We start from the raw sequence: 14,615 nt of genomic DNA on the forward strand, positions 1-14,615 counted from the left end.
AAAAAATTTTTTTGTAAATAAAGTTTAAATCAACGCTGGAACCCGTTCATAATCTAGTTGATTCCATAACAAGTTGCAGGCAATCATTTAATCAATTATTTCCCCCCTAAATCTTATCAATCTTCCAAAACAAATATGAGAATATACTCAAGTACATTCTCATACATCGTCATTCTATTTTATAGTGGTGAATAAAAAAGTCAACATTACCTGTACAGAAGACAAGTAAAATCACATTGAAAGCCTCGTCTTTAGATATTAACTTATTTGAGAATGTCAGACCTGCAATCAATCCTCTCTTTTTATAAAATGAAAAAGGAAAAAAAGGATGAAAAGAGCATGGGAATGTGTACATGACAGGGGAGGGAGAATAAGTTTTCTCTCCAATCAATTTGCGTTGCTACGTTGTTTTAATCATCTCCGTACGTTGCTAATTAATATAAGAATCAATATCTTTTTTGGTCCCTAACAAAAAATTCGGTCCCCACTTTAGTCCATTATAAAAAAAAAATTAGTCACCTGGTCCCTATGAAATTCAAAGTGGATCAATTTTGATTTTTTTGAGGGACTAATGTAGATCTTTTTTGAATTTTTGAGGGACCACGATTTTAACTAAATTGATCCACTTTAAATTTTTTAGGGACTTCGAGACTAATTTTTTTTGTAAGGAACTAAAATGGAGACCATATTTTTTGTTAGGGATTTAAAAAGATATTTACTTCTAATATATATATTAAACCAAGATACAAATAAGGACCAGCAACAACAACAAAAAAACTAAAATAAAAAATTTTATGTATGCACTTGTGGGCATTTGCCCGCAGGTCTCCAGTGGATGTAACATATAATATATAATACTGCTGAATATAGCGAATTACATTAGAAATTACAAAATGATTATGTATTCAATCTAAATGTGTTAATAAGCCCCTAACTCCATGGATTGAGGAATTGATGGTGTTTTTCTGGATTGTTCAGTCTCTTTTCTTGCAATAATCCACATTCGTATCTCCAAAATGACAGCTATAATAACCAAGATGGCAATGGTAACTCCATAAGCAAGAAACCACTTGGATCCTTCCCCTCCTAAATGGATTCCATAAAAGGTGTTAACTACTCCGAAGATAATCAAAATTCTACCCACGTTATGATGGTACCAATTCCAATACTTGCGTATCTTTGATGACGGTCCTGGTCGAAATACAATAGCCAATACCTATGAAATCAAATCATAAGCAATCGTCATATGAGTGAAAAATGAAACTGATTATTATTCAGACAAAAGTTGACTACTTACTAGCCTATTATAACATAGATAACCTAAATATATAACCAAATCACAAAATATATATATATATATATATATATATATATATATATATATGTTTGTTTTTCACATGTTGCATGAGAAAACAAACTCTTCCTATACACCATAAAAATATGTGTCACTCATTTTTTTGTTTTTTGTTTTTTTTTTAAATAAGTGGATCCTACACTTGATGTATCTATGATATGAGATTAAAAATCTCCTACAACATAAGATTTATTTTTCTCATGTGTGTATATATATATATATAGGGATAGGATCAACTTACACCGGTGTAAGAATAATAAATCTTACACCAAATCTTAACCGTTGATTTCCGTGCATCTAACGGTTGAGATTTATTTGGAATTAAAAATTAATTAATGAGTGAGATTTAATAAATCTTAATCGTTACATGTAGAAAATCAATGGTTAAGATTTGGTATAAGACTTATTATTCTTTCACCGGTGTAAGATGATCTTGCCCCATATATATATATATATGGGTCAGGATCATTTTACACCAGTGTAAGTTACACTCTCAATTTTTTCCGTTGATCTCACTTTTATCTAAAGGCTCTAATTTTTTTGTAATGTGAGTCATTGGATACAAGTGGATCGATGGTCATGATTGAGTGTAAGACTTCTAACTCTTATACCGGTGTAAGAATATCCTACCCCTATATATATATATATATATATATATATATATATATATATATATATATATATATATATATATATATGTAGGCTTTAATGTTTCTGTAGTGAATGTAGATAAATTATCTACATTCGCTCCCAAGACGACTTCGTTTTGGGTTGAAAAATTAAAAAAATATAATGAAAAAGACTATTATAATTCTGAAATAAATTATGATTATAAAAATACTTTGATTTCCGCCTCAAAACGACGTCGTTTTCGGCTCAATGTAGATAAACTGTAGAAAAAGCGAACTCATATATATATATATATATATATATATATATATACGGGGAAGAATTCGTTTACAAACTTTTTTTACAAATTACACTAAGTATGATGGTCATACACTCTTGATTGAAATTTGACCGGTCGTCATACACTCTTGATTGAAGTATGACCGGTCATACTTAAGTGTAGTTTGTAAACTACACTATGTACTCCCGGGAGTACACTAAGTTACAATATGTACTTCTGGGAGTACATAATGTAATTTGCAAAAATTTGTAAAAGGATCATTCCCTATATATAGTAAAAAAATGAAAATTCATTCACTGGACGTCCAATGCACTAAGTTCTCCCGCGAGAGTGCACTAAATATTATAATGGTGTTCTCCCGGGAGAACATAGTTATAATATTTACTATAACTGTGTTCTAGCGGGAGAACTTAGTGCATAGGACCAAATTTTGTATCCAGTCACTGTACACTCACTAAACCTCTATATATATATATATATATATATATATATATATATATATATATATATATATCAACGAACACCAGTGTAAAAATAAAAAAACTTATGCACAATCTTAGTCATTGATTTGCTTGTATCTAATGAGTCATTTATCTAATAAATTAGAGTTGTTAGACATAAACAGGACCAACAACTACAATTAGAGTATTACTTATATCGGTGTAAAATGATCTTGTCTCTTTATCTCTCTATATATAAGGATGAACTCTCTCAAATGTAAATTAATTAAATTAAGAGACAAATTAACCTGGAGGAATCCAAGGACGAGAATGAGGATTGCTATATTTTTGTGATTAGTCACATCAGCATTGAGCTTCTTGGATAAGGAAAATCCACATAAAATTCCAATTACGCCTGCTAAAATGCCAAATGTTTGAATGGAAGCATGCAAATAAAACCAAATGGGATCCCAATGTTTGAAGTAGCGGGCAATTATTGATCCTATCATCATGAGAATGCTCCATCCCGCAATGGTCAGAATGCCATGGCTTCTTCTAAGTTTTAGGTTAGAAATTTCACTAGTTGCACCTGTTGCAACAACCCAAACTTACAAGATTCAGATTGAATCATGGGACATAGGAAGAAGAGACAGGACAAATAAATAGATAAAACATAGATAAAGTTTTTTTCAGGAAAAAACATTTTTTCATGTTGTCAGATAAAATGTTCTCTCTCTTACACAAATAAATTGGTGGGTTCCTGTAAATCTTCTTTTTATAAACGGCGGACTCCATATATTTTGTCTTTATAGTATGGGATAAGTAATTTTTGTAATAAGAGATTAATAAGTCCTTTCTTTTTATTATCGTCAGGTTATCATATCAAACAATGGCACATGAATATTACTTTATAATTTAGCAGAATATTCTTTAGTGTTGAAAAATATATCCACATAACATATTTTCTATTTAACAACTTGATGGCAAGGATACAATGAACTTGAAGCAAGTTTTGTCCTAAATAAACGTAAAGAGATAATAATAGTAAATATACATTGTTACAAAAAAAAATAGTAAATATGTTATGGCCGGCCTTTGTTTTTGTAATAAACAATTCCGACTTTCCAATTACACAAATTCCAAAGAGTAATACCTAATCTAGGCAGTGCATATGCAAGAAAAATTCCTAAAGATATCCGTTAACAAGACTGTTAGATTCTTACAAAGACTCAAATGAAAAAAAAAATTAAAAATCACAGAGATCCATTTATAGCTTTTAAATTATGAAGCACTATTTAAAACCTGTAGATTAGTTTAACCAAAAACAAATTAAACATGAAGAAATTTGTACATATAGTGAAACACTTATCATGATGAATCACAACTTTCACTAACCTGTTGAATAGTCTATTTTGGTGGATGTCTTATCACTATGTTGGGCCAGGGTATAGTCTGGATAATCAGGAAATACACCATTGGGTCCAATGGCATATAATAGATTTGTGGTAGGTTGGGTGGTTTTCAATTGGAAAGTTATATATGCCAGTGAAGTAGTAGCTGGGAGTATTGAGAAATTCATAACATTGAGGTCTCCTTTGTCAGGAATCACTTGGTTTGGTGATGTTCCACCCAGATAGTACACTTTCAAGCCTCCTGCACCTGAAGATGGCATCCACCCCACAATTGCTGTAGATCCCACCATGCTGCCATCATTTGAGAACCCTATGGCCACATATGCTTTTATGTTTGAGGGGAATGAGAATACAAAGCTCCACACATCTGATGAAGCCTTAGCATACTGTTCATTGTTCACATAATAATCACAAACAATTAGCTATTTATATTCTTCTTTCACACACTTCAATGCAGTTTATATTCTCAAATAGTCAAATGTAAAGTGTAATTCACAAAATAAAAGTTTTGAAGAGTCAAATTCAATCATTTTTTAAAAAAAAAATTGTTACGATATTGAAAAAAATCTTAAGCAATGATAACGTTATTCCTTATAACCGAAAGGTCACAGAATAAACAATCTATCAAGAAAAGCATAAGTAAGATTGCGACCCTCGTTTCTACCCTCACAAATCGGGAATACTTGTGGATCAAAATTTTCTCTTTTATTGAAATATACACTATTTGAAAATGCACCTTATAAAGCCATTGGACAAGACACAAGATACACACACATACATACTCTAAGGATGAAATTGTGAGCGCTCCAAACAGGACTGCAAAGAAGTGAACTTGTATCAAAAGGGATAGGGAAATTAGTTTGCACCAATTTAGAGGCACATGAATCTTGAGAAGTCACATGGGTTGATGAACTAGACAGGATAATGAGAAACATTAGGCAAAAGTATGTGATCACCTTCATTTTTATGGGAAAGGCAATAAGAATCAAAGATAGTGGGTAAACATGAAGCTAGTTAGGATGTACCATTAATTATGTTCAGATATATAATGAAATATAAGAAATGTTTTATTATCCTTGGATGTGACGAGTTCCTTGGCATTGCCGTCTAGAACAGGACATACAAATACGGTTATGTTTGCGTTCAAATATAGGATATGACCAGCCGAACGACGTTGATATTTCGTTGCTACAAAATTAATCAAAAATATATTAACGTTCGAGGCAAAGAAGGTGTACTTGACCCAATGGGTGCAGCTCAATTGGTAACTTGGCGCTGAGTTAGTGGAGTTGGATATGTGTTCGATTCCCGCTGAATGCATTTTTGGGGAGGGGGCTGAACCTTTAGCCATCACTGTTCTCCCGCACTCCGGATTAGTCTCATAGCCAGCTCAAAGAGTCGAAGCTCGTGGGGATACCGGAGGGAGCCAACTCGTCTGAAAGAGATAATTAAGGTTGGATAACTCCAAAAAAAAAAAGGTGTACTTGTCGGGAACTAATGTCTTGTAGCAACCTATTTGAGGGTTATGTCAATTTTTCTCCATACTCCAATATCAAGGACTTTTGAACTTGTGACACTGATTTTAGGGGGCGTTTGGTAGAAGAGAAATTTTTATTTATCCTGGAAATAATTATTACCGGAATGTAATAAGAAATATATTTTTACTGGAACGGTACTAAAAGGTGTTTGGTATGACGAAATTTTTTCGGAAATTTATGATTAAAATTATTTAGTGTGTGTTTGGTTGATCGTTAAATATTAGTGGGAATGTAAGATTATTTTACCAAAATAACCCCTAGTCGTGTAATGGTTGAGGTTGATACTCGTTATCTGCAACAACCATTCTCGAAAAAGTACAGTAACATGTGCAACCTCCTTCTCAGTGTAACCCACTCACGGTCACTCCCCAAAGGAATTCAGCTGCATGCCCACAGCATCAAATCGGGTCTTGAAGCCATTCCTTTGGTCTCGCATCACCTCATCAATTTGTATTCTAAAACTCAACTTCCGTATTCCTCTCGCCAAGTGTTTGATGAATTGCCTCAAAGGTCTTCCACTAGTTGGAGCATCATTAGTGCCACTGCATCTTCCTCTAGCAAGAAAGGTCACCTGGAAGCTTTGAAGGTACAGTAGATCATCTTCCTGACATTCGACAGCACAGACGGAGGGAGTAGCTTGCGGTGTGTTTTGGTGCTAGATATTTGCGAACACAATGGAGCTACCCACTTCACCGATCGTACAAATCACAAATCACGGGGTTAATTTCGTCCATCAAATCATTGTTTATGTTTTACTTCCCCGGGCAAGCAAGTTTTCCAACTGATCCATGGAGTTTCATAAGTGATGACCGTACACAAAGTTGCACACAATAAACAAATCCGAGAAACAATTTTTCCGGTGCAACTTTTTACTTTTTGTCAACCAAACGTGGGTTTCTTATTTTTCATACCTAGCTTTCCCGGGAGATCAAATATAATCTTGCTACCAAACGGGCTCTTACGGTTTTAATATCTCTCATGTTATAAAAGATAAAATTATCTCTTATATACGCATAAAAGTGTACGGGATTCATATTTTCTTTTTCTCTCTCTTCTCTTCACATACTATTACATGGGCTCCACGTAATTTATGTGTGTAGGAAATAATTTTATCTCCTACAAGATGAGAAACATTAAATCCTTTATTTATTTTATGGGTTCACTTTTTCTGCAGTTAAACCCAATACGATATTGTTTTGGGACGGAAATCATGGTATTTTTGTAATTTTAATTTATTTCAGGATTATTATAGTCTTTATAATTATAATTTTTTAATCCCAAAACAACGTCGTTTTGGAAGTAAATGCAGATAACTTATCTGCAGTAATTGCAGAAATATTTTTCTGTTATTTTATATATAATTAAAGTTTTCACTTTTTGCATATTACTTTTTTTTTTTTACATAGTTCAATTCATTCATAGTTTTGTATAGAAGATCCACAGCTATGAGAATCTTGCATAGAAACTAATTATTGTGCAGACATTATGATTAAAATAAGTATAAGAAAAATGTGTGATAGTGAAACAGGCATTTTCCAAAACACATTAATTAACAATGATAGGCCAAACATGATAACTCTCAATCAACAAAAAGGTTTTTGAGATTAATTTTTACTGGTAATCTTTTATTAGTAAGTTATTTATAAATATCACTGTAAATTTCAACTTATATATATTATAGGAAACTTAATTGAAATGAGATAACTTTGCATTTTTCTCAAATATTTTTTTCCGCTAAAACAAAGAAAATCCCAAATTTGCTGTGAAGTGATCAGCCTGGAATCTTCTGCCTTGAAATGGTCCAAATTCGACTAAATTTTTAAACAAGTAGCTTGGGATTCCTTTTCAAATGCATATGCTCTGCATATGTACCTGTCTTCATTTCGAAGTTTTCCGGTCTTTATTTAGTAATATATATGTTTGTTTAATTTATCATTGGATTGAAGAAAGAATCAAGTAACATTATAATTTACTTATATTTTAATCATTTATGTTATTGTTTTACGAAAACGGATATTCACAAGTGACATAAGATTATGTAAGATAATTTTAATTGCGCTCGTTATATGAATAGGGAAGAATCTGTTTACAAATTTTATTTCATAAATTTTTGCAAATTATATTATCTATTCTCGGAAGTGGAGAAAAAAAACTCTTTTGAGCACTCTGACAGTTGGAAATAAAGTGAAATGTTCGGCTTGAGAGATGAAGAAATTTGATCCATTTGTTTTCTTGATCAGTTTAAATTATATTCCTAATAAATTTGATAACAATTGCCTTTCGATCTTTTTATGTTTAGTACTTTGTATCGGTTGTACGGTCTTTGTAATTTACGTTCAATATGGCTCGGAATAATATGTTTTTTTCTCTTTTGCTTTTGTCATCCATCATATTATAAAATAGACAACGCATTTTCTTGGAGCTAGATGATTGTGAATTAGTGTAAAGGTGACAAACACACGCAGCACAATTTTAAGAGGAAGAGGTTTCATTTTAACCCAATATTAATTGAATACAATTAAAATGTATTTTAACATAAGAATAATTCATTTCTAATCCTCAATGTACAATAAGATGACAAATAAAAACCAATGGTGAAGCAATTTTATATATTATATAAAGGAAAGAGTTTAGTCTCTAGTACTCCACGGTCTAATCTTAAAAAAGACTGCAATAGAGAGTAGTAGAGCAAGCACAATTCCATAACCAACCAACCATGCACTTCCTTCCTTACCTAAATAGATTCCGTAGAAAATGTTAGCTATGGCGAGTATAATCAAGACTCTCCCTATGTTATGATGGTATAAATTCCAATACTTTCTCACTTTTGATTCCTTGTTCGGACGACCCAGAAAAGCCATTATCTACAAAAGCATATATACCAAATTTATGAGTATTCTATTAACAGATACGATATATATATGTCAAGGAGTTTTGAACATATATAGTACAAATAGGGGCTTTTTTTACACTTCTAATGTAAAATTCAAGACATATTACTGTTTAATTCTTTTAATAAATTATTCATCAATTTAACGTGAGTGAAACATATACATTTTTTTTGTATTAAATAAAAAAATAATTTGTTAAAAAAAATTAAACCAATGATAGATATTTATGTTTTTGTATCAGAAGGGTCAAAAAGCCCAAAAGATGCAAAAATACCTGGAGACAAGCTAGAACGAGAATGATGATTCCAAGAGCCTTGTGAAGTGTAACGTCAACATGGAGTTCATTATTAAGGACAAGCCCACTAATTACACCAATTACTCCTAGAACAAAGCCCAATGATTGTACTGAAGCATGGAAATAAAACCAAAATGGATCCCATTCCTTGAAGTGACGAGCAACTATTGCTCCCATTATGATTAGGATGCCCCATCCCAAGATATTCACCACCCCATGGATCCTTTTCAGGTTCATAGTTGGGTTTTCTGATCCACTTGAACCTGTTTCAAATAAAAATTATAAACAAGATTTTTATAATATAAAGATAGTGTTAAATATAACAGTGCAAGACATTCCAAGATTTTTAGAAGAAAAAATAATAAATATAAAGAGAGAAATATTATATTTACAAACTTTTTATTTATAAACTCTTACAAACTACACTAAGTATAACCGGTTATACTTCAATCAAGAGTGTATGATCGGTCATATTTAGTGTAATTTGTAAAAAAAAATTGTAAACGGATCCTTTCTCATATAAATATACTTTATATAGCAATTGTTAAATTATCAGTCAACTTAGAAAATGACTATAATCACATAATTATAACATTGTATTATTCTTTTTTGTGATTTATAATACACGTAAGTTGACATAAATACCCTACCAAAAGGAAAAAGAAAAAAAAACCCACACAAATGGGTTTGGTTTGGTAGAGGGTCGATTCAGATCTTACATTTCAACTTAATTATTCTTGGCAAAATGACAAAAAAAATGTCCTCTCTCAACAACCCCAAACCACCATCCAAGTCTAGTTTTGAGAGTGAGAATGGGACATGCTGATCCCATGATCATTTGCCAAAATAAACTCAACTAAAATGTCAACACTAGAATAATCCTCACTTGACTTTTGAACTATTCCCAACGAACCATTTCTTCATTGCAAATGCACAAATATTACTACAAGCATCATTGACCACTAAATAATGTGGTGGGGGGGGGGGGGGGGGGGGGGGGGGGCGGATTCTTCTCATTTTCCCCAAGCTAGTTAATAAATTAATTTGCTCATAAATAATCGAAAAATTATCATGCAACTAGCTTTCTCAAAAACTTAAGTCATTAGATAAAGGCAAATGAATATGATATTATTATATTTCTTAATATGTTCCTTCAAAATTCTCTTAGGATGTGTTTGGTACGGGGTATTTTTAAAAATTACTGGTAAAGCTACATTGGTAAACATGAATTGCCATGTTTGGTTTAAGTTAACAAAATCAATTGCCCAGTAACCTTCGTTTACTAGTAATCTGATTTACAAAGAAAACGAGGATTTCAGATTACCACAAATTATATGGTATTTGTGAATCCAACTGAAAGGTAAAGCAGCAAAAGAAAATGTGAGACAAAAATACTCCAGCTCACATCAAAACCTAGGTTTGGTTTCTGTCTTCACAGCAAGAGAAAAGTTAAGGTTACTTTCATAAATTCATCATATATTACCAGTAATATTTTACTATCAACTAAACATATACTCAGTAAAATTATTAAATATTCTCAATAATATTTATGTCTACCAAACGACTTTTTATACCATTCCCGATAAAATGGATTTCTCATTATATTACTAGAAATCATGATTCCCGGACACAAATAAATTTCTCTTGTACCTAACACACCCTTATCTTTGAAGCATGGATAATACATAGATTCTTTTTTTAAAAAAATAAATAAATTGTTAAGTTATACTTAAATTCAATTTTTTATTTGATGAATGGGGATAACAAATTTGAAACCATGACTCTGATACCATATTCTAACAATCAACTCTCCTAAAAGCTTAAACATTTGGTTAAAAATATATTATTATTATTATTATTAAAAAAAACACATGCATGGTTTCTTTTGACTAACCTGTTGCATAATTCAATGTAATGGAAATTTTGTCTTGGTGCTGCGCTAGTGCAAAACTTGGTGCTGAAGGAAAGATACCGTTGGGTCCAATAGCGTAAATCAGCTGGGACAGAGGGTGGTTGGTTTGTAACTGGAAGACCATGTACAAACGTGAGGACTGTGATGTGATTAAGGTTGAGTTTGTGAGAACTTTTAAGTTTCCTCTATCTGGCACCACCTGGTTTGGTGTGGTCCCTGCTAGATAATACTGTTTCATTCCTCCACCAGCTCCATTGGATGATATCCACCCCACTATGGCACTTGAACCCACCATTCCTCCATTGGGAGAGAACCCCATTGCTATGTAAGAATTTGGATTTGGGGCTGAGAGAATGAAGCTCCATATGTTTGGAGAACTCTGAGAATACTGCATAGTTCATGCATATATTTACCTTAATTTGTGTATATGACAATTATCTTCAAGTCAGTCTTAAAATAAGATCGGTTTTTATATATTATATCTGTCTAACACATCTCCTTATGCAAGATTCATTCGGATCTGAAGTGTGGATATTGCACAAATCCGTTATTTTTTTAAATTCTATCTTATGTCAACTTAATTTCACTAAAAAATGAAAGCGGTGAGAATTGAACTCGTGACCTTATGGTCATTGAGTTTCTGATACCATAATAAATGATCATCTCATCTAAAAATTCAAGTTGACAAGTAAAGATCCGTCAATAATTTTTATATTATATTTCTCTCGCAGATATTTTTGTCACAATCATTATGATATGATTGATATTGCAAGGATTGGTATTCAATTTTTTTAATAAAACAATAAAATGATTAAGTTCAAGAGTAATGCACTTACTCTAAGGATGTATCCTTGAGAATTCCAAACAGGAAGACAATTGAGCTTGGTTGTGTCGAAGAAAAGAGGAACACTGAGGTTTAGCTTGGAGTCACAGGTGTCTAGTTGTGAACTATTTCCATCTCCTTGTGAAGAATTTCCTCCATCCACTTGTGAACTTCCAAGTTGGGCTGAAGAAGCATGGAAACAAATTGTGAAGATGAGGAATGCTACATATGTCTTCATTTCTCTCACTCTTGCTTATGCTCAATGTGTTTGTAAACGTAGTCGTGAGGTTTGTTAAATTAGGAAACGTATAGCTATTTGAATATTAAAAGAAAGAGGGAATGATTGTAACACACAATGGTATTGTTGGCAGCGTATCAATAATTATGACCATATTTGACTAAGTAGATTAGGTATAATGCTAACTTAAACCATTAGTCAACATATTATTCATGATATAAATATGATTGATCAAACTTTATCATGCCTAAAATATGGGATATCCTTTGTTAATTATGCTTTACTTTCGAGTTTCGTCCATGGACGATTTAAAAAACAAAATCAGTGCAGAGTACATTCTCCCATTGAAAGTTTAAATTGGGAACTTCAATATTATTAAGAAATAAAATTCTATTATTCTGATACAATGATGACATGGTAATTAGATCCTCCGCAAAAGTAGTCAAAGTCTTGAACTCTTAATCACTAATTGTTCAACTTCTTTTTATTATTATTTCTTTCTCTTGGGTCAGTATGCCTTCAGTGTACCCAAAAGTTTAAAGTTTCTTTATTTAAGTGTTTTAGTTCGAAAACGATCTTAATTAAATTTGTATACATACTATGTATATGTATCATGCTCTTAACAAAGATAAACAGAAATAAATAAGGGATTTAGAACTATCATATTGCAAGAATGAATAGCGGATTCATCGAACTTTGTGATGTTTTTTTCTTAAAAAAAAAAAAACTATTGGCCCCATACTTAATATTTCTATGATGTATCCACTTTCCTGTAACATTATAGTTATAAATCCCAATAAATAAATATTATTTCTTTCACCCTGCATTAAAAGCAGCCAAAGGTGCTAGCAATAACTAGCATGATTTTCTGATAGGCAAAATAGAACAATGATACAACTTTTTTAATTAAACCACATGAAAGGATTTTATCATTACCATCACCTAAAACTTCTTAGTGTAGCTAAATTAATACAAAGTATCATATATAAGCATTTTTATTTTATTTTCTTTTCTTTGTGTAATAAAGAAGATTTATAACTTGGTCTGAGGAGGAAAAAAGGAATAATAGATCTCACTAAAATTTGATTCCAGAATCATATTGCTTCAAATGAACTCGATCCGGTTGTTGTCCAATAACTTTTTAAGTCAGAGAATATTACAAAAAAGTATGCGAGGAATCTATTTAAGTAAAGACAAGACTAACGAGTATTGTTACGGTTGTTGACTGTTATTTTCTCTCTCTCAGTGTCTGTTCAGTTTTATCTTGTTCTGTATAAGTGTATATTAACCGTTAAGTAAGTGCAGTCCAAGTTATGTCTGTGTGTTTTTGAATGCAAAATCTACAAGGATCCTTTGTGAACATTAGGTTCTTCCACTTTTTATTCTTCTCTGCTTCGTTGTTGTTTTTTGATAAAACACTTCACCCACTCTATACATGCCTAACCTAAAATTTGTCTAGGTGAATGAATTCTGAATAGTAAGCCATCAACATTCAACCACAGACATAATGACTTATAATGATGTGTACTTGACCATTAGCCACTAATCTTACTGATGTTTACATTGCATCAAAGAAAAAGGAAAGTAGCACAAAGAAAAACACACATTGATTATATATCTACTAGTCAACTTCGCTGCTCAACTATACTCTTTCTGATTTTTGGTTTACAAAACACAAAACCACAGCTTAGTTATAATTTACATAGTTGTAATTGTAATGAAAATAATTGATTTTTTTAGCTTAATGGACAATTAATTATTCAATTGATTATCCTTTAAAAAATATAAATGAGAGTGAATTCTCTCGTGTTCAAGATCGTAGATAGAAATCGCACTTCTAATGAGAAAGTAAAAGTTGTCACTTTAATTACGGACCATTGATTTAAAAAATGAATGATTGAGATCATTCACATGACTAGGAGTTGAATTCATGAAGCCACAACTTAAATACTAAATTTATACTAACCTTTTGAATAGTCTATTCTTGTGGAAACCTTGTCTAGGTGTTTTGTTAGTGTGTAACTTGGTGCTGCAGGGAATAATCCAGTGGAACCAGTGGCAAATATCAACCAGGACAAAGGTTCAGTAGCTTCTAACTGAAACACCATGTACAGACGAGAGGATTCTAAAGTTATGAAGGTTGAATTGGCTATAACCTGTAGGTTGCCTTTATCAGGCACCACCTGATTTTGTGTATTCCCACCTAGATAATACTGCTTTATCCCTCCACTGATTCCTCTGGATGCCACCCACCCCACTATGGCACTTGAACCCACCATGCTACCATTGGCTGAGAACCCCATAGCTATGTAAGAATTTGTGTCTGGGGTTGAGAGAATGAAGCTCCAAATGTTTGCAGATGTATGAACATACTGCAAAATTTATGCACACAGTAACAATTAGTATATATGGTGATATTGGAATAAGAAGGATATATTTGTGATGAAGTTATTTAAAAAAATGTTGCACCTACTCTGAGGATGAAACCTTGAGCATCCCATACAGAAAGGCAGTGAAGGTTGGTTGTATCAAAAGGGATAGGATCTTTGATGTTCAGATTGCTGGTGCACGAGTCAGCTCGTGGCCTTGCAAGGAAGAATGAACCAAGAAAAGTAACTAAGAGGAATTCTAGAGATGCCTTCATCTGTCTCTATGATTATTGGTGTGTGTGTGTGTCTGTTTGAAAATACCATAAGCACGAGTTAGATTTATTTCGAGATATTTAGAAGTCTTACTATTCTTATTGAAGCTGAAGAAAGGAAAAAGAAAAACAAATGATGTAATGATTGTCGTCATATTGTA

At 32.2% G+C, this 14,615-nt stretch overlaps 2 protein-coding genes across 2 annotated transcripts; both read right to left on the bottom strand.

Moving 5' to 3' along the window:
- Positions 1–919: 919 nt before the first annotated feature.
- On the bottom strand, positions 920–5,078 carry LOC133295095 (cytochrome b561 and DOMON domain-containing protein At3g07570-like). Its single transcript, XM_061493892.1, has 4 exons — positions 5,073–5,078; positions 4,100–4,502; positions 3,013–3,293; positions 920–1,216 (listed from the first exon to the last, which is right to left on the bottom strand). The coding sequence occupies exons 1-4, from the start codon at positions 5,076–5,078 to the stop codon at positions 920–922; spliced, it is 987 nt and encodes a 328-aa protein (XP_061349876.1).
- Positions 5,079–8,284: 3,206 nt separating this feature from the next.
- Positions 8,285–14,415, bottom strand: LOC133295142 (cytochrome b561 and DOMON domain-containing protein At3g07570-like). Its single transcript, XM_061493939.1, has 6 exons — positions 14,287–14,415; positions 13,780–14,185; positions 11,589–11,758; positions 10,735–11,140; positions 8,820–9,103; positions 8,285–8,518 (listed from the first exon to the last, which is right to left on the bottom strand). The coding sequence occupies exons 2-6, from the start codon at positions 14,114–14,116 to the stop codon at positions 8,285–8,287; spliced, it is 1,431 nt and encodes a 476-aa protein (XP_061349923.1). The 5' UTR covers positions 14,117–14,185; positions 14,287–14,415.
- Between the last annotated feature and the right edge of the window lie 200 nt (positions 14,416–14,615).

This window comes from Gastrolobium bilobum, unplaced genomic scaffold (genome assembly GCF_033153095.1).
Source record: "Gastrolobium bilobum isolate Gb01-03AN ecotype WA unplaced genomic scaffold, APGP_CSIRO_Gbil_v1 utg913, whole genome shotgun sequence".
In the NCBI taxonomy this organism is placed as follows: Eukaryota; Viridiplantae; Streptophyta; class Magnoliopsida; order Fabales; family Fabaceae; genus Gastrolobium; species Gastrolobium bilobum.